General features: G+C 31.7%; 1 protein-coding gene and 1 long non-coding RNA gene across 4 annotated transcripts in view; one reads left to right on the top strand and one right to left on the bottom strand.

Moving 5' to 3' along the window:
* LOC126880006 (adiponectin receptor protein-like) overlaps positions 1–8540 on the top strand; it is a 132797-nt gene extending 124257 nt beyond the window's left edge. For all 3 annotated transcript variants that reach the window (XM_050643517.1, XM_050643515.1, XM_050643516.1), the window contains 3 exons: positions 639–904; positions 4317–4464; positions 8115–8540. In XM_050643517.1, the coding sequence (XP_050499474.1) occupies positions 639–904; positions 4317–4464; positions 8115–8377 (677 nt within the window). In that variant the 3' untranslated portion in view covers positions 8378–8540. The remainder of the gene's footprint in view (positions 1–638; positions 905–4316; positions 4465–8114) is intronic.
* A 3846-nt stretch (positions 8541–12386) lies between these two features.
* Positions 12387–20481, bottom strand: LOC126880007 (uncharacterized). The gene is made up of 2 exons (XR_007696374.1): positions 19678–20481; positions 12387–17659 (listed from the first exon to the last, which is right to left on the bottom strand). It is a non-coding gene; the product is annotated as an uncharacterized LOC126880007 (long non-coding RNA).
* Positions 20482–21336: the final 855 nt, after the last annotated feature.

The following is a 21336-nucleotide window of genomic DNA, read 5'->3' as shown; positions in this document are numbered from 1 at the left end:
TAGTTTTCTCAGGATTCGAAAAAAATGATTACATTTAAAATACATTGAAAATTTTGACAGACGTCAAAATGTTCCTTTCCTCTTAAGTAATATCCTCTTAAAGTGATAGTAATTCTGTAAAACTACAAAGTTTTCAATAATTACATTTTTTAAGACATATCATTTCCATTAAATTTTTGAGATTTTTTTAATAAGATATTATTTAGTACGATGTTTGAAAAGTAAGTTGTGCAAATATGAGAGTTTTGGTAAAATTTTATTAGTAACATATTTTTAAACAAAATTCATGTAAGTCCCACTTTTCGCCCACACTGTATTTATGCACTAACTTTTTTTCTTTGTATTTTAACTCTAAGATAGCTTTTTTGACATTTGATCAATTAATTAAAAAATTATGTTAAGTTAACTGCCACTGCATAAAGCCACAATGTGTGGCTTGGTGCTAAAATGGTTAATGTTAATGTTTTGCTGTTTGTACAGCAACTAATACAACTTTGCTAACGTTTACGTCTCCTGAATAGGCGCAGTGTTGCCATTTATAGAATCTATAGCTAATTTAAATTTAAACAGTCTGTATCATACTTCCCGAGTTTGTAATACAAATTCATCATTTGCTTATTAACGTTTATTTTTTTTAGGAATTGCAATCTACTTTTTAATGCGACCAAATACTGAAATTGAAATTCAAGAGAAGGTGGTCTTCGGAGCATTCTTTGCAGGAGCTATCATCTGTTTAGGAATGTCGTTTATGTTCCACACTGTCAACTGTCATTCACAATTTATAGGGAAATTATTTTCAAAGCTGGATTATTGTGGTATAGCGCTTCTAATTATGGGTTCCTTCGTTCCATGGCTGTACTACGGGTTCTACTGCCATTTCAGGCCGAAAGTGGTGTACTTATCAGTAAGTTTGTAGCTTTCTAAATATAATGTATTATATCGCAGCATGTTCTGAAAAAACACCAAATTGTAGATAAAGATAGAAGAAAAATGTATCTTATGTCTAATTTGTGTTTTTAAATTTCAAATTTGTAGATTTCATTAAAAAAATAAGAAGATACAAGCTTGATAGAGAGGGTATTACCTAAAGTAATCGTAACATTAATCATTTGATAACAAAATAAGTAAAACAAAAGTAAAGTTGTTCGTCAGATATACTGGAAGATCTGATATGGTGAAAACATAGAAACTACTGCATTGTATTTTGACAACGACATCCGATGTGGACGTCGAAACGTTAATAAAGTCATTTTTTTAGTTAAATTGTGGCTTATTTCCCATTTAGAATAGTTGATTACAAAAATGCCACAAGGAAATAGCTTCAGAACAACACTACTGCATCGGTCAATACAATAGACGGCTACTTCACCATATGGAAGCATGATTGACAAGACTTCGTCTACAGAAGAGTTAGCGAACGGTATGCCAGGTGTAACCTCATACAGAGCATTAATTAATAGTGACGGCATAGTGCTATGGATTGGTATTTCTTGAAAATAACATACCGAACTTGTGGAGGTGATTGGGTGAATGACAGCTGACATGTACATTACAAACATTTTAGATCATGTTTTGCCATATTCCAGCCATATTGGATATGACAGATTCGTGCTAATGCACGTTTTCATGTCTCTAGGATAGTGAATACTTACCTTGATGAGATTCAATTTAAATATTATATTGGCCAGCATATAGTCCGTATCAGATTTAAATCCGATCGAGCCTTTATATGACACTTTAAAACATCTCATTCGGAAAATTGATCCTAAACCTTTATGAGTAGGGCTAAGGATTGAAGTACAAAAAAGTTCACTTTACATGATAATTTCAAAATATGGAATATTTTTGTCCGTGAATTTATTTTATAAAGGACACCGCACACATCTTGTGGAAAATATAATGTCACTCAAATGAAATAAAATGACATGCATAGATCGGTCTTGAAATTACACTAATTTCATATCATTGCATCAACTCTGTATTTTGAATAATAAGAGCGTAAATTGATAAAAATAAATCTAAAATCAAATAGGAATGTACGTGTGTCAAAGAGAGAAAAAAGATTTTGTAATTCGCTTACTCCATAAATCTTTCTGAGGGATTAAGGCAGAGGCTTACTCTTATCTTATCCTATTATTATTGATAATAAAGCAGGTATAGACCAGTAAGGATCTGTTTTTAGGTGGATGTGAGAGGTGGCATTCAGATTTTTGCGGATAAAGTTAGGTGATAACTTCGTTAATAATAATTGATTTATGCTCCTTCTCAAATATGCCCGGAACATTAATAAAAAAAAATAAAATATTTAAAAATTTCAAAAAATTTCGTTTTTTTTTCTACTTTTTTTGCTTATAACTTAAAAACTATTTATTTTAGAACAAAGTCCTATAGGAATAAAACAAAGATAATTAAATTTTCTATCAGATCCGATTGGTTAAAAATGTCTTAATTTATCACCCTTGCTTCAAAATAGCAATAAATATAAAATAAGGGGGCAAAACAATCCTGTCCTTATTCAATGATTTTCCATCACTTAGGTTACACTTGGAATCTTCCTAATTCGCTTAGAAAATTTTTGTAATGTGCTAAAACCGTACACCAAATTTAATTAAAATTGACTTACTAGATTTTGCATAATAATTTTGCAATCTAAACTTTTTTTAAAAAATTAAAATTTTTTAAAATATTGCACAACAAAAACTAGAACATACAAAGATTTGTCAATTTTTTTGCATATAAAGAAGTACTCCACCTATCTAATGCACTTTACATAATTGAAATCGGATTATTTAAGCAGCCTCAGAAATATTTTAAAGTTATAAACAATTTTTTGGCTTATGAACAAATTAGTGCTGTGGCCAGGAGGGGGTGCTACGGCCTCCTTTATTAAGATGGACTTACCCAAGTTTTTTTTATGTATTTTGACCCGTAGAACACGAATTTTTTTGGTAACAGTTGATCAGGATGTCGATAAGATTGTTATAAACAAAGAACTTAAGGAATTACATAAAATCGATTTTTAGCAAAATAAAACAGTTTTTTGTATTTCTTGGGTAATTCTAAGCAAAAAATGTTCTTACAAGTTTTTTCGTAGGATGCATAGCTTTCGAGATAAACGCGGTGGAACTTTCAAAAAATCGAGAAATTGCAATTTTTGAACGCGAATAACGTTCGATTAAAAAAATAAAATAACAATTCTGCTGACAGCATTTGAATGTTTAAGTCAAATTATACCGGTTTTAATTATTTGCATTGCTAAAAATAAATTTTTTTTATTATTAAACAAAGCTATTTGTTTATAAGCCAAAAAATTGTTTATAAATTTAAAACATTGCTGAGGCCCCTTAAATAATCCGATTTTAATTCTGTTAAGTGTATTAGATAGGTAGAGCACCTCTTTATATGTAAAAAAATTAGCCAACTTCTAAATGGTCCACTTTTTGTTCAGAAAGATTTTTAAAAATTTGAACTTTTTTAAAAACATTTATATTGCAAATTTATTATGCAAAATCTATTAGGTCGATTTTAATGAAATTTGGTACACGATTTAAGTATGTTACAAAGAATTTCCTAAGCGAATTACTAAGGTTCTAAGTGCCACCAAAGTGGTTAAAAAATATTAAATAACAACAGACTTATTTTGCCCCCTTATTTTGTATTTATTGCTATATTGCAGAAAAGGTAATACCTTAAGACATTTTTTACCAGTCATATATCATACAAAATTCAATTATCTTTATTTTATTTCTCTACGACTATGTTCCAAAACGAATCGTTTTGAAGTTATAAGCAAAGAAAGCAGAAACAATCGATGTTTTTCGAAATTTTTAAATATTTTAATTTGTTTATTAATGTTCCGGGCATATTTGAGAAGGAGCATAAGTCAATTATTATTACTGAAGGTGTCACCTAACTTTATCTGCAAATATCCGAATGCCACCTCTCACATCCAAAAATAGACGTTTTTTCGCAGATCCTTACTGGTCTAGTATAATTTGGACAGTTGTACTGCCTCCAATCGGTTTAAGCTAATGGTGGGTAGGCTGTTTTCAATAGCCGCTTGATTAATATGATTTATGAATGACAGTTTCATGGACTTTAAAAATGCGATTTCGATAAACTTTAATTACAATTAACGCCCTAATTAAGTAAATTTCAGAGTTCGCGCAATGGTATGAAATGATTGAAATTTCGAGACCAATCTATTCGTGTAAATTTTATTTCATTTGAGTGACATATTTTCCATAAGATGTGTGCGGTGTCCTTTTAATAGAAAATACTAGATCTGCTACAACAACATTTTTGTTATTTTTTAGGTTGTATGTGCTTTAGGAATAACTAGTATTTTTGTAAGTTTGTGGGACAAATTCTCAGAATCGGGTTGGCGTCCATTTAGGGCAGCAGTATTCATGACCTTTGGTTTAAGTGGAATCGTACCCGCCATCCATTATGGAATCGTAGAAGGTAAATTGATATTTTTATTTATTTGTTAGTTTTATTATTTTCTGATAAATTAATAGTATATTATACAACGAGCATTTAATGATGGTCATTATGAAGCGAGTATGAGGGATACGAAACGAGCTGCTCAGCGGCGAGTTTCGTATAGAGTATGAGCTTCATAATGATAATTAAATGCAAGTTGTATATACGATATTTTCTATGATCATTCACAACAACAAATAATATATTTAACTTTATTAATTTTGTAACGCAAACAAATTAAGTTAGTCGAGGAAATGAAGCATTTTGGCTCGCAATTTTTTCGTCCAGCATGGATTTACTTGAAATTTTCACAGAAGGTAGGGAATAGTCCAAGGATCATTTTCTATATCATGCCTCTGTACTCTAAAACCTTGGGGTTGGTTGCCACCCCTTCTCGGGGGCGGAAATTTTTTATTACATTTTAACCATGTAAACCGATGTAAAAAGTAATTTTGAGAAAAAAATGTTTTTTACATTTTCTTTGTAAAACTAATATTTTTCGAGTTATTCGCGCTTGAAAGTAACAGTTTTTCGATGAAAAAATCGACTTATCTTTTTTCAAGTATACAGCTAGGCCTTTCAAAAAATAATAAAAATTTATTAGCCTAAAAATTAGCGACTTATGATCAAAGAAAGGTCTGTACCTGCTTTTCCCTATGAAAAAAATAAGTGAAAACAACCCCTAACTACCCTCCTAATTAAAAATTGGTCTTCACCTTTCTGTAATTCCTTTTATATTTGTATTTTCAATACACCCAAGAAGTTTTACCTATTTAAAAGGCCTAATTTTAGAAAAATTGTAGTTTAAAGAAAAAATAATTTTTTGGAATTTCCCATTTTTCACCTTTTACTTCAAAATATCTCGAAAATACTGGAGATACGAAAAAAAGAATGTGTGTGTACTTTGTACGCACGTAAGAAGTTATACTTCTATTATATAATTTCAACGAAATAAATATACTTAACTGTTTATATTTGCATTTTATTTAAATATTAAACTTTCTTACCTACCAGTTTCAAAATTTTTTTATTAAAACTACCAAAAATTAAAAAAAAAATGAATCGTCCGGGATTTGAACCCGCGACCTCTCGATCTCTAGTCCAATGCTCTACCTCTTATCTGTTTCCTCCCAAGAGTTCGGAGCCGATTTTTAATTCTGAACAATTCATTGCAACTAAGTGCATACTGTCTGTGTGCGCATGCGCGCAGTATTATAAAATTTTACTCTCAATCGCGCCTAAAGAAGTATAACTTCAAAAATGATAAACCACTAAATTGTAGCTTTTTTAAATACATTTCCTTTGTACATAGATTTTCATTACAGCGAACAGTTAGCGAAATATAGCTGTTTAAAACCTCTATTTACGAGGAAACACCCCCTTATTCGAGCCCTTTAAACCCACCCTAATTAAAACTAAGGGATCTTACGGAATTTAGTTTACACAGTCTTATAACTCTTCAAAAATCCTACAGTCATTTTTGAAAAAACTTTTTATCGCCAAAAATGAAGGAGTGTATGAGTGTAATGAAGTATATAAAACAATTTTTTTTTTCGAAAAATTCGGATAGTCCGCTTATGGATAATTTTCAATGTATGTATAATACCACAGAGTCGGTTCGTATACTGGAAGATGACTAAAAAACTATTTGTATTTGTGTGTGTACATATTTGTAAATTCGTATTTTTGTGTAAATAAATGTTTTTGTAATTCTTTAATTCTACTTTTTTTCTGTATTGGGACCGTGCAAGTTCGGCAAAGCGACCTCTATTTCTACGCTCTGTACTTTTATTCGCACTTTTAATTATATTGGCCAATTATATTAGTCCTGGTTGCTGGATAATTGTCAAGGCCATAGTTCAAAAAAATAATAAGAAGAAAAAATAAGATGCAGGTTATGTTTAGCAAACGTAAACAATTGTATGTAGTAAATAAAATTAGTTATTAAAATGCAGTACTGCAAGCAAAATAGCAAGCAAAATACAATTAATTAAATTTACCTTTATATAATAATTGCATATCATATCAATATTGTGGAGCAATATATAATTTTTGTGCGTCAATGACAGAAGGTATGAAATATACGTCAATTTGACAATTTCAATTGACAATATGAATTATTTAAGATAGTTGCAATATTTCTCCGCGACTCGCGCACGGTCGTTTCTCGTTTCCCTTCCAAGTACTTGCACACCGCGAATAGATATATTAAAATATCTACTTATAATATATCCCCACAAGGGTGGTTTTTAAGGGTTGGAATATCATGATATTATATCCTAAAGTATAAAACAATAATTATTTAACCAGTCAGAACCAAATTTTACCCATATTAAAGTTTACAATGTTTTTATATAATTTTTGACAATAAGGGGTAGTTTACACCCCTAAAAATAATTAACGCCCTTAAGCATGATATAGAATATGAAGTACAGGGTGAGATGATCCTAATCTCAAATTTTTATGTAAATCGATGCAAGCCGAAATTATTCTCTTAGGATAAGTAAATTTCTTATATACATATAGCTCCAACAAGGGTGGTTTTACGGGTTGAAATATTATGATAGTATATCTTAAAGCACAAAACAATAATCATTATGTAACTAATGAGAACCAAATGTTGATAATATTAAGTTTAAAATGTTATTTTATAATTTTTTATTAGGGGTAGTTTTCACCCTTAAAAGACCAAAAGCGTACAACGGCTCCATATAGAAAATGAACTAGAGGGTGTAATGAGCTTAATCCCAAATTTTTGTACAAATCGATGCTGGACGAAAAAATTGCGAGGTTTTGCCATTTTTTCAGCTTCATTTCTTCGACTAAGTAGTTTGTCAGTTTATTTACATATTGAGAACTGTCAAAGTGTATGTATTTGACTCGCCATTGGTCACTGCGCGTGTGCCACCTTCATCGCGAATATCATATCGCGATTCTATTGGTTAAAAATCTGTATCATAATGAAGTTCATTATGATACAGGTAGTGAAATCATAATTGATATATTATAGTATGAAAATAGAAAAATATATATTTTATGTCACACATCACACTACTCGCTTTCATCTACTTCATTCATCCAACCTTAATTCTATTACATGCGTCTCCATATATTTTCCCATTGCTCTGTAATACCGATCCTAGATACTTAAAACTTTTATTTTTACTTTATAAAAAAACTTTTTAAAAATGTTATTAAAAATCATCATCAGTGTTATTTGACAGGTTGGATGCCAGCTGAGCCACCAAAGAAATACTAGGATAAAAACCCTTTAAATGTTATGTATTAGTTGCATTATAGGTGCATACTTGATTAAAACTCCATAGGATGGATATAGATAAAAAAGAATAATGCCCTTAGGTAAGGTATGGACCTTCCCAACAGGTAGAATGTAAATTGTTTACCCTAGTATTTCTTTGGTGGCTCAGCTGGCATCCAACCTGTTTAAAAATAACACTGATGATGGTTTTTAATAAAATCGAAAACGTTAGCCCTTAAAGGGATTTTAATAAAATTTTATACCTTTTACAAAGAATTTTTTTTCCAATTTTTAAAATTATCTATGTTTATTTTACTATAAGTATAATATAACTGTATATTTTCTAACCATTCAACTATTTATTTTTTAGGTTGGTTCAACTACGTTAGTCAAAAATACCTTGGTTGGTTAGTACTTATGGGAATGCTGTACATCGTGGGCGCCATGTTCTACGCGCTGCGCATACCCGAACGGTGGTTCCCCGGCAAATGTGATATCTGGCTGCACTCACATCAAATCTTCCACGTATTCGTCTTGGGCGGCGCTCTTGTCCATTATCATGGTATATCCGAAATGGCAATGCATCGAGTAACGATCGGACAATGCGAAATACCTGATACACCCATCTATTGATAGGTATTTTATTTTTTAGGAAAATTACTTTTCCAAATAGAAAAATGATGTTTTATTTATCCTTTCGTTGACATTGTTGTTTAAAAGTGATCTGAATGTTTTCGATTAAATTTACTTGGACCGAAGAATTTTATTAAAACATCCCTATTATACGTTTATATTTGTTAGTTGTATTTTTATTTACATACAGGGTTGTGCACAGCTCTGGTTTGGCACATATATGTGTGGTTATGGAAAAAGTTTGATAAATAACGATATTTTTGTAATGCGCAAACTTTTTACTACATACTAATTGATGTTAATTTTAGTCACGACATGAAAGTCAGGAAATGTCAATTTAAATGTACCCAAGAACTCAAATACGAAGGTTCTTTAAAAGTTCTGCACAAAACATAATTTTGGAAAAATCAGCTTTATTGTTTTTCAAAGTATTCGCTTTTAAGGTGAATACACACGCTTGTCGTCTTAACCTGTGATTCCCGGAAACAAAAAAAAGAATGTGTGTGTACTTTGTACGCACGTAAGAAGTTATACTTCTATTATATGATTATATGATTATAAACGAAATTAATATACTTTTTATTTATATTTTATTTAAATATTAAATTAATTTATACTTACTACTTCTCAAACATTTTTATTAAAACAGTGCCAAAAATTAAAATAATAAAAAAATAAAACACACACAAACACATTAAAAATGCCACAAATGATTTCTGAACATTAATTGTCGGAAAAATTTTTAACTAAATACGTATTTTCTGAAATAAAATTATATAATAAATATACTTACAATCATAAAATGTATAAAAAAAAATAAAAAAATAAAAGTTTCTATTGGGATTCGAACCAACTTACCACGCGGCTGGTATTTGCGTTGTATTGGGATTCACTCGCATTAAAACTTCGGCACAGAGACAGCTTGTCATTATGTGCGAAGATCGTCTAACTAAACAGATTAACCTTTTGACATTTTTAACTTATGTAAATCAAATTATTTTGATTTTGAATTGAAATGATTTAGAATTGAAAAAATACAACAAAACATAAAGTAAGAAAACAATATATTAGGTGAATATTGATAGAAATTTTGATGGTAATCAAATTATGTAAATAAAAGTATTACATACTACTTATGTATTTTGGTAGGTTCAAGGTAGATATCGGAGCCCGTATAACGACTAATAAATTTCGCAATCACTTGCGTCGTGCAAAGTGGCTATGTTCAAATATCATAACAAAATTTGATCAACTATTTATAAAACACTTACCAGTGAAAGATTCTTTAGCTTTGAATAAGCGAGATCTGCGGCACTCATACTCTAGTCACAGTTTGATGAGCTTTCACATTGGCATGCAACAATCATCTCTTCTATGTAAATAAGTCCAAAAATATAATATGAAAACTATTTAAAAAGGCAGTATAACCATTAACTAACTTTTTGTTTGTTGTTTCTCTTCCTACAAATTTTTAAACGCATCAAGCATACATTATAACCAAACCACAGTCCCACAGCTGTGCCACAGCTGCCATATTGGATAATTTTTGTCATATCATTTGAACATCCAATCAGAACAAAGTTATAATGCGCATGCGCCCGGTCGCTAGGTTTTACCATATAAAATTTCACCGTCATTACGCCTGTAAAGAAGTATAACTTCAAAAACAAACGGTGCAAAATCACACTGTATGCAAATAAATGTATTTCGCCTTCAAATGCTCGAGATGTTATACGAGTCGTGTGAGAGCTAACATAGTATGGTGGCGGGGGTAGTTACCCCCTATGATGGGGTTGATTAAGTCGAACACTGTTACCAGATATATATTTATTTATCAACACTAACTATACCAGTAACGAGTTGGTGGGCAAAGTCTATATTCTAACTACTTGATGTCTAAATATGGAATAAAGAATGATCTACAATACTTTCTCCGTATCTATAAATAAACTCGTTTGTTTTTATTATGATTGCCGACACCGAATCGACCGTGATATTAATAATATCAAAATAGCTGACTAGGGCGTTCTCGAAACGAGTGCTCTACATTGTGACATCAATGTCACCTAGTTATTCTACTATAAACAATAATGTTTGTGTAAGACCTTTAAAAATTAAATTGATATGAATTGTTCTTTATTTTTTGGATGCTAATATAAATCCTGTACAATAGTCCTTATGCAAAGGATACGACTCTATACTCTATTCTATAGTATGGAGAAAAGTGGAGCATTTTCGTCTTTTTAGGTTTTTTGCGTAGAAAAGACAGTTTTACTAGATATTATTAAACTAACTTTAGTTATTGCTTGCACAAAAGTTTGAATATCTTAATTTTATCAAACTAACCAATGTTGGAACTAAATAATTTTGATGACCATACATTTATATGAAGCCAAACCATTTGAGCTATTCCTTGTAACTCAATCGATTCCTGGACTTGAAACCTCGTGAGTTTCAGCCTTCGATATGAAATAAAAAGTATACGATTGAAGATTTGAATGAAGATTTTTAAACTAATAAAAATAACATCTGTATAATGCTGCCACAATTGGTACTTCAAAAAAATTTAAACATTTATTGTGCATATTATGTTCCATTGCTATCTCGATATTGATCAGAATAATATTCAAATTCCGTATAAAATATTATCTGGCGGTAAAAACACGTTTAAAAGGTTTATGGTAAGATTTTGTAATTATTGTGCCAAAGAATAGAATTAATTTGCTAATGAAAACTTATACAATTCGTTAGAATATATTTCTTCTATAAACTATTAATTCACATATTAAAAAAAAATATTGTTTGTTCGTAAGATTATGTTGTAAATTTATATTAATATAAGCTATTCGCCTCTATAATCATGGTATCATTTAATTGTACATTAAATAAACATTTTGGTAAACATATTATTTTTTTGGTAAACGTGACTACAGTTGAGTCCAGGGTTCTTTATCCGTGCGTCATCATTTAAAGTATACGAAATAAGACGGAAATTTACTCGACGCAATAGCAAGTGACAGAAAGTGGCTACTATCCGATCACGGATTATATTATAAAATTTGACGTTATCAAATTAATATGTAAAATGTTAGTTTTACTTTATTTTTCTAATTCAAAGTACTCGAATAAATTTAAAACGAGTTCTTGTGCTTTTGAGGTAAGATTTTTTTCCAGACATAATCTAAAAGAATTCAGTAAAATGTTTTCTTGTTCTCATTTCTTTCACTTTTGTGGAAACTTAAAACTATTCCTGAACTGTGTGAATGGGGTTAACTTTGTATGTAAATTAATGGCAAAATAAAATACACTTACCATAAACACCAATAATAAAATTAGTTGTGAAAACAACTACTGTTTGTAAAATATAAATAACTTCTAAATGCAACAAAAAACAGCAAGAAATCCAACACACTGACAGCCACAAGTAACCAAACCAGAAACGTCACAAATTGTACTTAAAATCTGAAAACGTTTCCAAGCGTCTTTTTGTAACTATCTCTTTTCGATGTACTGAGTTTAGAGCGTTCATAAAAATATCATGTGTGTTTACCTAATAACAGGCGGTAACTGGTATGGTGGTTGGGGTTGTTTACCCCCGACGAGGGGGTTGATTTGTAAAACACTATTTGTCAAACATGTATTTATTTGCCAACCCTAAATATACCAGTAACGAGTTGGTGGGCAAAGTCTATATTCTAACTACTTGATGTCTAAATAATGAATGATGAATAAATAATGATCTCTGCAATACTTTCTCCGTATCTATAAATAAACTCGTAATTGTTTTGTTATGATTTTGACGACACGATTGTGACCGTGAAATACTCATAATTTCATAATATCAAAATCGCTGACTGGGGTGTTCTCGAACCGATTGGCCTACATTGTGAAATAAATGTTACCCAGTTATTTTACTATAAACAATAATGTTTGTTTCTTCTTCTTCTTTCTCGAAACTCCTTATGCCTATCAGGGGCGTCGGAGTAAAGTTTGTTTAATACTATGCTAATATAAATCCTGTACACTGGTTTGTCTTTAGTTTCATGCGTCGAAGACAATGATGGTAGATAAAAGGTATGTGTTTTATCTCGCTAGGTATTAATGACGCACGGGTAAAGGACCATGGACTTTATGAAGAAACCATAGAGTATACTCGGTTTGGACATTAAGAAGTGAATAGACAAACTATCTAGGGTTTATGTTGTAATATCGCACATATTAATGTACTCTGTTTAGTGTTCAATTGCACTATAAATTTTTAATAAGTAAAACTGTCAGTATTGAGATTGGAATGAAACATCCAGACTGTAACTTTTTTACTTAATTTTGTTGTTAACACCAGTGAAAAGCGGTCTGGGCTACTTTATTGTACAGTACTATTCTTAAGGTTTTAAAACCATTATAAAAATATAAAAACTCTTTCTAAAAGACTATACGTTCTATAGTTTGCAACTATAAGAAAAATTGAACTGAAAATTCAAATATTACCAAAGATTCATCTACGATATATCGGAAAACTAAATGTTGTACTGTGAACTGATGAAATACAGAAGTGGAACTATAAGCGCTTTGTCACGATTGTTTTGTAGGCATTATTTTCACAGAAAAGATATGGCTTATGCGCGAGTTTTTAAAAAATATCATCCTTAAGCCTTATTTACCTACTTTAACGGTGTAAGGCATTCGATGTTATGGAGTAGAAGCCTCTCCATATGCCGCGGTTCTTGACCATCGATTCCGCCTGTCTCGCGCCTTGCCAATCTCGCTATTCCACGTCCTTGCTGATCTGCTTCTTCTTCGTTTTTTGTCTTCTACTGCTTGCTACACTCGCTTCACTGTTCTATTATCATCCATACGGACCATATGATCGAACCACACAAGTTATCTTTTGTGAAGTTTGGGGTTGTTAGACGAAGACACTACCCCGAACAAACAAATTTAAACTTTTTACAGAAACTTTATTCTTATATAATTAAATGTACAATTACATTACGTTGACCTTGAGATAGGTCGGGGATAACCCATTTCTCGGTAACTATATCCCCTGACTACGCGCTAGAGAGCGCAACGACAATAACGATGTCTCAAGTACTCGACCTTCCTATTTATATCTGTTATAGTTAAAAACAGTGCCAATATGTATGACCATATATGGTGAGGTACTATACGTATATTAAGAATGACGTATGCTTTCTTTACAGTCTTTCAAATGAGTTCAATACTTCGAAATTTGCTACTATCGTAATAAATTATACAAATCGCAATTATAATATTATGACCTTATTTTTATAACAAATAAATTAGGAAAATTCCGTGAGGGTTGTCCTGTACCATCACACTTTGTTCAACTTTGTCTGAGACCAATACATTACATTGTTCCCGTATAAAATCGTTTCTCAATCTATCGCTTATCGCCACCCCCAAAAATCTCTCTTAAGTACCGCATTTCACACGTTTGTTTAATTTTGTCTCTGCCACTTAAAGTATTATAGTATATTTTCTGAGCCGTATAGTAGCCCAAGCACGTATACCTAAATAAATGCCTTTTTTTAATGCGTAGCAAACTATATTCGCATTCATTACTCTGTAGTACAACCGAGCCCAAATACTTGAAATTTTCAACCTGCTAAATCTGTTTTTGATCTAATCTCACATCACTTTGTGCAGCCTTCTTGAAAACCACAATAATCTCAGTTTTGTATAGAATATTTAAAATGCTATCCATATTCAAAGATTTGCTGCTGCTAGCTGATAGCAGTATCAGTGGCGTTTAAAATGAAAGTTGTTTATACCTAAAAATCAAAGATAATTTATCAACCATGAAATGTGAAGTCCAAGAGACCAGTCAAATGGTGACAGGTAACATAAGGCGAAGTAATATCAGTTTTTGGACAAAATTCTTTTGACAGTTTCTGTTTGGTTAAAAAAATTCAAACTTAGCCACCTTCTTTTCTGGAGCTATATCATATTGATCTTACCACGCGAACGCGTACTGAAGATTAGTTCCACAGCTGACTTTTGTACGAAATATGTGTTTTCATATACTTTATACCGGTCCTTTTTTAAACAATGTCTTAAACTTTCAGGTTAAACTTTTATGTTACATTGTATTCGATGATTTTAAAACTAATATGTATTTAACGTTATAGTTTTACAATTTTCACTGTACATGTCTGAATAATAAATAAAATGGTGGATGCTGTATGTTGCAAATAATCACCAACTTCGATATTCTAAAAATATTTAATCTATTTTCTCTCTTATTCAAAGATCCCACCTATATTGCGACCTTTACTACTATGGAGAACACGACTTAGCAAGCTGTAGTTAGATATTTCTTATAAAGCAAATGATAAATTGTTTGCAAATGTGAACCCATTTTCAAAAGGTAAAAAAGAAGAAGAACAAGACTTGGTTTTATTATATTCTGCATGACTGGTTTGGGGCTCAAAAATGTAAGCCCATCTTCATGGCCCCGATAAAAGGTTATTTAACCAATAAAACAGAAACAAGATATGCTTCCGTTGTTATAGGTTCTTAAGTATAAACTGTGATAATACTAAGCTTATAATGAGCCAAATTTTAAATAATATGAGTGTATTTTTAAAATCAACGTTAATCTCTTATACTTTCATCAAAACCAAACCATATAACTGCAAAGTATGTACGGTATTACAAACTTGATTTCATTTCACTGTTCCCTTAACAAATTTTCTTCTTAAAAATACCAGTTTTACATATATGTGTAAAAATATGCACTTTTCAAATAGATTCACACAAAACATTTCGATCTTTTCCTTCTTTCGTTTTTATAATTTTTTTAATTGCAAATCGTCCTCTTTTTTTCTTATTTATTATTCTTTCCAACGAATAAAAAATCTTAATAATTTCTTTCGTTACACTAAACAACTTATAACAACTATAGAATTTCTTCTCTCACTTTTTTTAGTGGCTAAGTAATCTTTTATCGAAGACCTGGAGATTAGCTGATATTGTATGGCGCGAAACCAGTCCAGGTTATAATAGAACTAATTGTGAGTCTGTCTCTTTTTCTTCTTTACCTTTTCTTATAAAGCATTGAAAAGTTGGTACATTCAACAAAATTTTCATCAGATTTGTTGATTGCGCTATCTTTAAATACCTGCTTTAATATTTCATACTATATAACGATGCTTTTAGTGCTAATTTTAGAAATCGGTTTTTATTGAATTATTTGATATTAAAAGTATTACATTTGCACTGTTAATCTTATTGTGAAATTCACGAATCACTATACTTGAAAGGGTATAGGATGTGTAATAGCTTTTCAGGAGCGCCCTACACCTAAAGTGGATATGACACCACAAGAAGCACCTTCTAAAAAGAGACTTCAAAAATGTCCTTCTACATAAGATGCTTTGCGACAGATTTCGTTTTAGCAATACTTCAAACTTCAATTGCCACAAATGGGACTTTCTTAAATAACTGTTACATGTACTATGTAGATATTTTATTTGCATTCGGCTGTCATATTTATCTAAAACTTCATTTTATGACTTTGAAGAAGAATCGTACTGTTTTTGATTTCTTTAAGACGTATGGTTTGCACTTTTAATATTCAGCTTTTCACCCATACTTTCGGACACGTGTCTTCTTCGTTTTACCAAGTTTCACTACTAGTACTATAAGTTTACACTGTTCTCCGACGCCTTCCGACTCCTAACCGTCATGTTTCTCTGTTTAACCATAGACCTGGAAGGATTTCTCTATCCTCTAGTTCTTTTTCAATTTCCTCCCTCCAGCTTCTTCTCGGCCTTCCTCTTTTTCTCCTCCCCCGTGGTGTCCATGCCAAAATCTGCTTACGGATCCTGTCATCTGGCATTCTCTGTACATGGTCGTACCATATTAGTTGTTTTGTTTTGATGTCCTCAATTATTGTATGTGTAACTCCCATCATTTCTCGGATTCTCTTTTTGTTATCCGACCAAGTTTCATCGGAATATTAAAAATTAAATCGTTACAATGAAACAGTGGCACCCGCAAATCAGTTTGAAGAGCAGATACTAATACTTTGCGATAATTAACCCATAGCATATACTCATGAAGGAATACCGGCATTCCAATTGTTTAGCAAGCCGGTGAATTGATGCGAAAATACATCATTTTGCGCAACTCAGCACAACTGACACTTGACATATGTCAAATGTCAGTCAACTTATTGATATGTCTCGTAAAAGCATTAACAGTGAGTAACTTTAGTATCAAAGAAGCTAATAACTAATAAAAACCGAACGTAAAGCATAAATATATAAATTTTCTGGAGCTCATTTAATTTAAAAATGAGTCTAAATGTAGGTGGACTGTCTTAATCTCAGTACCTTATTTTTTGTTTTTTAGTTTTAGTGGTTTTTGTTGTATCTTTATGAATCGATTAAAATATACAGGTAAAAGACTACTATCATTATCAGTGATTAATAAAAAATATATATATTTTGCTATTGTGTACCATTAAACGGTAGAATTTGAAATAATTAAATATATAAAAAAATTAGATAATAGAAATTATGAGGGGTTTTCAAAAATTTATTTGTTGTGTGGGTTCATGTTCTAGAAATTATTGGTTTTGTCGGGAAGTACTTAAAAAAATTAGGAAACTGGAAACAATGTTTTTGGTTAGTGTTGCAGATTAGCAACAATCAATCAAATTAAACTTAATTTACTAAACTTGAAGAAATATACTGTGAAAAAAAAACATCATCAATCAAAATAGTCAGATCTTTAGTCGTGTCCATAAAAAGGCACTTTTTTACATTTAGAAGCAGGCTATTTAATTTCTATCCATTTACACAGAGCATTTAAATCTGTTTGAAGGGCAATTTGTATTACAAGTGTAGTATCTACCAACTATATATATAAAAAGTGAAATTAATAACTCAAAAGACTGAAACAAAGAGTTAACATCACTTTTTGGAAAAATAATACAACAAATTCGATTTCTTTCTTCACTAGCTCAAATTTTATGGTTTTATCTCATGTTTGTTGTGTTACTAACTTTTTTTAATACTACATTTATGGCATCACTTAAGAAAAACATCAGTTTAATTTATTGTGACTTTACAGTTTTGTAAAGAATAAATTTCTAGCATTTTTAACCATCAACAGTATGTTTATCATCACTATCACTCAAAATATATGTTTACAACCATTCAGTTTAACCTTCTTCTTCTTTAGGTGTCGTCTTTGTATTCAGACGTTGGTCGATGTCATGTTTACAATTTCCTGAAACCTTTCTATATCAGCTACCTACTGCACGATATATGTATATTTTCAAAAAAACCTTTTTACCACATAGTTGTGTAAGGCGACAATACATTACATTATGTTACATTATAATACAATACAAAAACAACTTAATCTTAAATTTGACCCATTCCTTCTTATTTCTAGCCAGCGTCCTTGCTTCTATCCACGTTGTTCCCCTTTTCTCTATTATGTTGCCTAGTGTTCTATCCCAGGTTTGTCGTGGTCTACCTTTCTTCTTTCTTCTTTGCGTTTTTGCCTGACAAATTTCTTTCACCGGTTTTGTCTGATCCACTCTCTGAAGATGACCCCATCAACTGAGTTGCCTTTTCTCTATAAATTCTAACGTTTACTCGATTTCAAAATCTTCTCTTATTTGAGTGTTCCGTAGTCTATCTCTTTTGGTAACTCCTCGAACTCGTCTAAGGTATTTCATTTCTACTGCCTGTATTTTACTCTTTTGTCGTTCTGTTAGTACCCATGACTCGCAACCAAGGTTAATATAGGTCTATATATTGACTTGAACACATTAATTTTTGTTTTTCGTGTTATTTTTTTTATTTATAAACTTATTGCTCATTGCATGGTATAGGTTCATTGTTTTTTGAATTATATTATTAATTTCGGTTTCCTGTCTTACGTTGTCTTCTAATTCTACTCCTAAGTATTGGAATGTTCGTGCTTGTTCTATATTTACTTCTTCTATTTTTATGTTTATCTTTTCTTCTTCTTCCTTTTCCCCCATGACCATAACTTTTGTTTTATTTTTATTAATTGTCATACAATATTTTTTTAGTGTTTCATTCCATATTTCCATATTTCTTTGTAGTTGTTTCTCATTTTCGGCCAATATGACGACGTCATCGGCGAATGCTCCTTCTGAAATGTCTACTCTTCTTAAATTTCTATAACCCACATGCATTTTTTTCACTTTTACTTTACATTCTTTAATTATCTCATCCATGTAAATTATAAACAGTGTTGGACTTAATCCTCCTCCTTGTCTCAGTCCCTCGTTCGTAGTAAATGGTTTTGAGATTCTGTTTTGGTTGATGATATAATTCACATTGTTGTTGTAAATGTTCTTAATTACCCTTATCATTTTGTTACTTATTCTCTAATATTTCCCATAATTTTTGCCTTGGTACCGTGTCAAAAGCCTTTTCAAGATCTATGTAAGCCATATACATTTTTTTCTCCTGTTGCTGATATTTTTCTATTATTTGCTTGATTGTAAATATATGATCCTGGGTGCTTCTGCCTTTTCTGAACCGCTTTGTGATTCCTCGAGTGTACTGTCAATTTTTCCAATTATTCTGTTGTTCAGTAATTTTTCGTATATTTTCATTGCAGTGCTTTTAACAGTGTTATTCCTCTGTAATTGTTGCAATCTCTTCTATCGCCCTTTTTATAAATCGGCACTATCTGTGTCTTCTGCCAGTCCATCGGTATCTGTTCTTCTCTCCAATCTGCATTGAATATTTTTAATAATAGCTCTGTTGCATTTTGTCCCATTTTTTTTATCATTTCACTGGTTATTCTATCATAGCCTGGTGCTTTTCTATTTTTAATTTCTGCAATAGCTTCTTGCAGTTCATTTATGGTTATAGGGTCTACATTGTCTACTTCTATTCTTTGGTTCGCTACATTGTTTTCTTCATGATAGCAGTGAGTTTGTAGCATCTCTTGGAAATATTCTCTCCATCTGTTCATTATTTCATTTTCTTCTGTAAGAATTTCGCCAGTTTTATTCTTTATGTTTTCTATTTCTTGAATTCTTTCTTTTCTCATTGATTTTAATACTCCATAGAACAGTCTTTGATTCTCTATACTGTTCATTTCCATATTTTCTCCAGATTCTGTCAATTTGTCCTTCTTTGTCTTTGTAACCAGTTCTTTTACTAGTCTCCTGTGTTTTTTATATTCTTCATAGTTTCCTGGTGTTTTGTTTTCTAAGTATATTTTCCAAGCATGTTTCTTTCAACTTGTTTTATTTCTTCATTCCACCATGCAGTTTCCACTGCACGAAATAATTATTCTAATGTGGAACCACAGCATTGTCTAACATTACGCAGCCACGAATGTTCCTTTTAACCAATCCATCTCTTTCCCTCCACTTTTCCTTGTAATATAAGAAGGCGAAGTAGATGTATTTAGGTACTCTAATTATATGGCCCAAGTTCTGTTTTTCTTCTCTTTTTGATGTTTATGAGAAGACGTTCTCAATTCATTTTAAGACATCTTCATCGGAAGTGTGCGAAACCCACGATATTTTTATGATCCGTCGATAGCAATCAAGTCAAATGCTTCTAATTTGTTAAGCATTGTGGTTTTTGATGTCCACCAGTTCTTCCTTGCGAATATGCATCGACAAGTTTCGTATCACGGCATTAATTTCACATTGGCGATAACAGTGACTGCGACATCCATCTTCGAAGGCCGCTAGACCGACACTGAGCAATACAGCGAGATTAAAGTAGTTGGATAAGAGAGCGGGAGAGTTTATGTGTAAGGCAGTGTTGCCAGATTTCTCCCTGTACGTCGCACTCGTTCTTAGCGGCATAGGGAACATTTTTTTAGGAATTATCCTCGTATGTTATGTACTAAAACCTATTTTCGAGAACTGGAACTCACACAATATTAACTTAATGGTGCTTTAGTTTCATTATTTTCTTGCAATAATACTTTTTATACTTGGAATCTTAGATAATAGTGTTTAGTTTTTCTTTGTGATATCTTAATTAGTTATTTCACTGTACATTCTATTTTTTGTAGATATATCTGTTTTTAAATTTGAAATGTAATGTTACAGAATAAAATATTCAAATGAATTTATTGTGTTTAAAATGACCTTTGGAATTATCAAGGTTCTCCCAATTGATCGGAAATATATGCAATAATGCAACCATGGCCGTAAAACTACAAGAAAGTACAAAGTATATAAAAACCAAAAGAGGGATCAGACTAGGAGACACGTTACCTGGAACCAGTTCTGGAACATGTTTTCAAACGATTTGAGTGGGACGCCAAAGAAATCAATGTCGACGGCGAAATACTTTCCCACCTACGATTTGCAGAAGACAGAGTTCTGATAACAGATAACTTAAACCAATTGGAACTATGCTTACTGAGTTAGACGCCTCCTGCAAAAAGGAAGGAAAAAAGGCAAGCAAGTAAAACGACAGGTGAAAAACCTGATGAGGAGGGATTTTCAATTGAAACCACATTAATGGTAGCCCGACGTACTCATGGAAAAATGTGGGGTTTGAGACCAGACATGGTACATTGGATTTATAACATGGTGGTAAAACCCACAATTACATATGCATCAGTGGTATGGTGGTCAAAAGTGTCATCATCAAATTAAGCAAGGTGCAAAGATTTACTTGTCTCGGGGGCTATGAAGGCGCTACTAGATCTTTCTCCTTTACATATAATAGTAAGAGGTGAAGCGAGAATGGGATATTATAGACTGCGAGAAAACCTGACCAACGTACCAGTTAAATCAGGACATAGTAGAATAATAAATGAAACCAATGATGCCGAACGCATGATGATTTCTACCAAATGACACCCATATAGAAGCCTGAAGTACCTTTTCAAGTGGACGTATGCCCACGAAAAGAATAGGACAGAGGAAACTCTCGACCCAGACTGCAGAGTTACACCTGGTATACGGA

The sequence above is a fragment of the Diabrotica virgifera genome, chromosome 2, assembly GCF_917563875.1.
Source record: "Diabrotica virgifera virgifera chromosome 2, PGI_DIABVI_V3a".
NCBI classification, from domain to species: domain Eukaryota; kingdom Metazoa; phylum Arthropoda; class Insecta; order Coleoptera; family Chrysomelidae; genus Diabrotica; species Diabrotica virgifera.
Note: the sequence above shows the minus strand (reverse complement) of the source record. Positions and strands in the feature narration are given on the sequence as shown.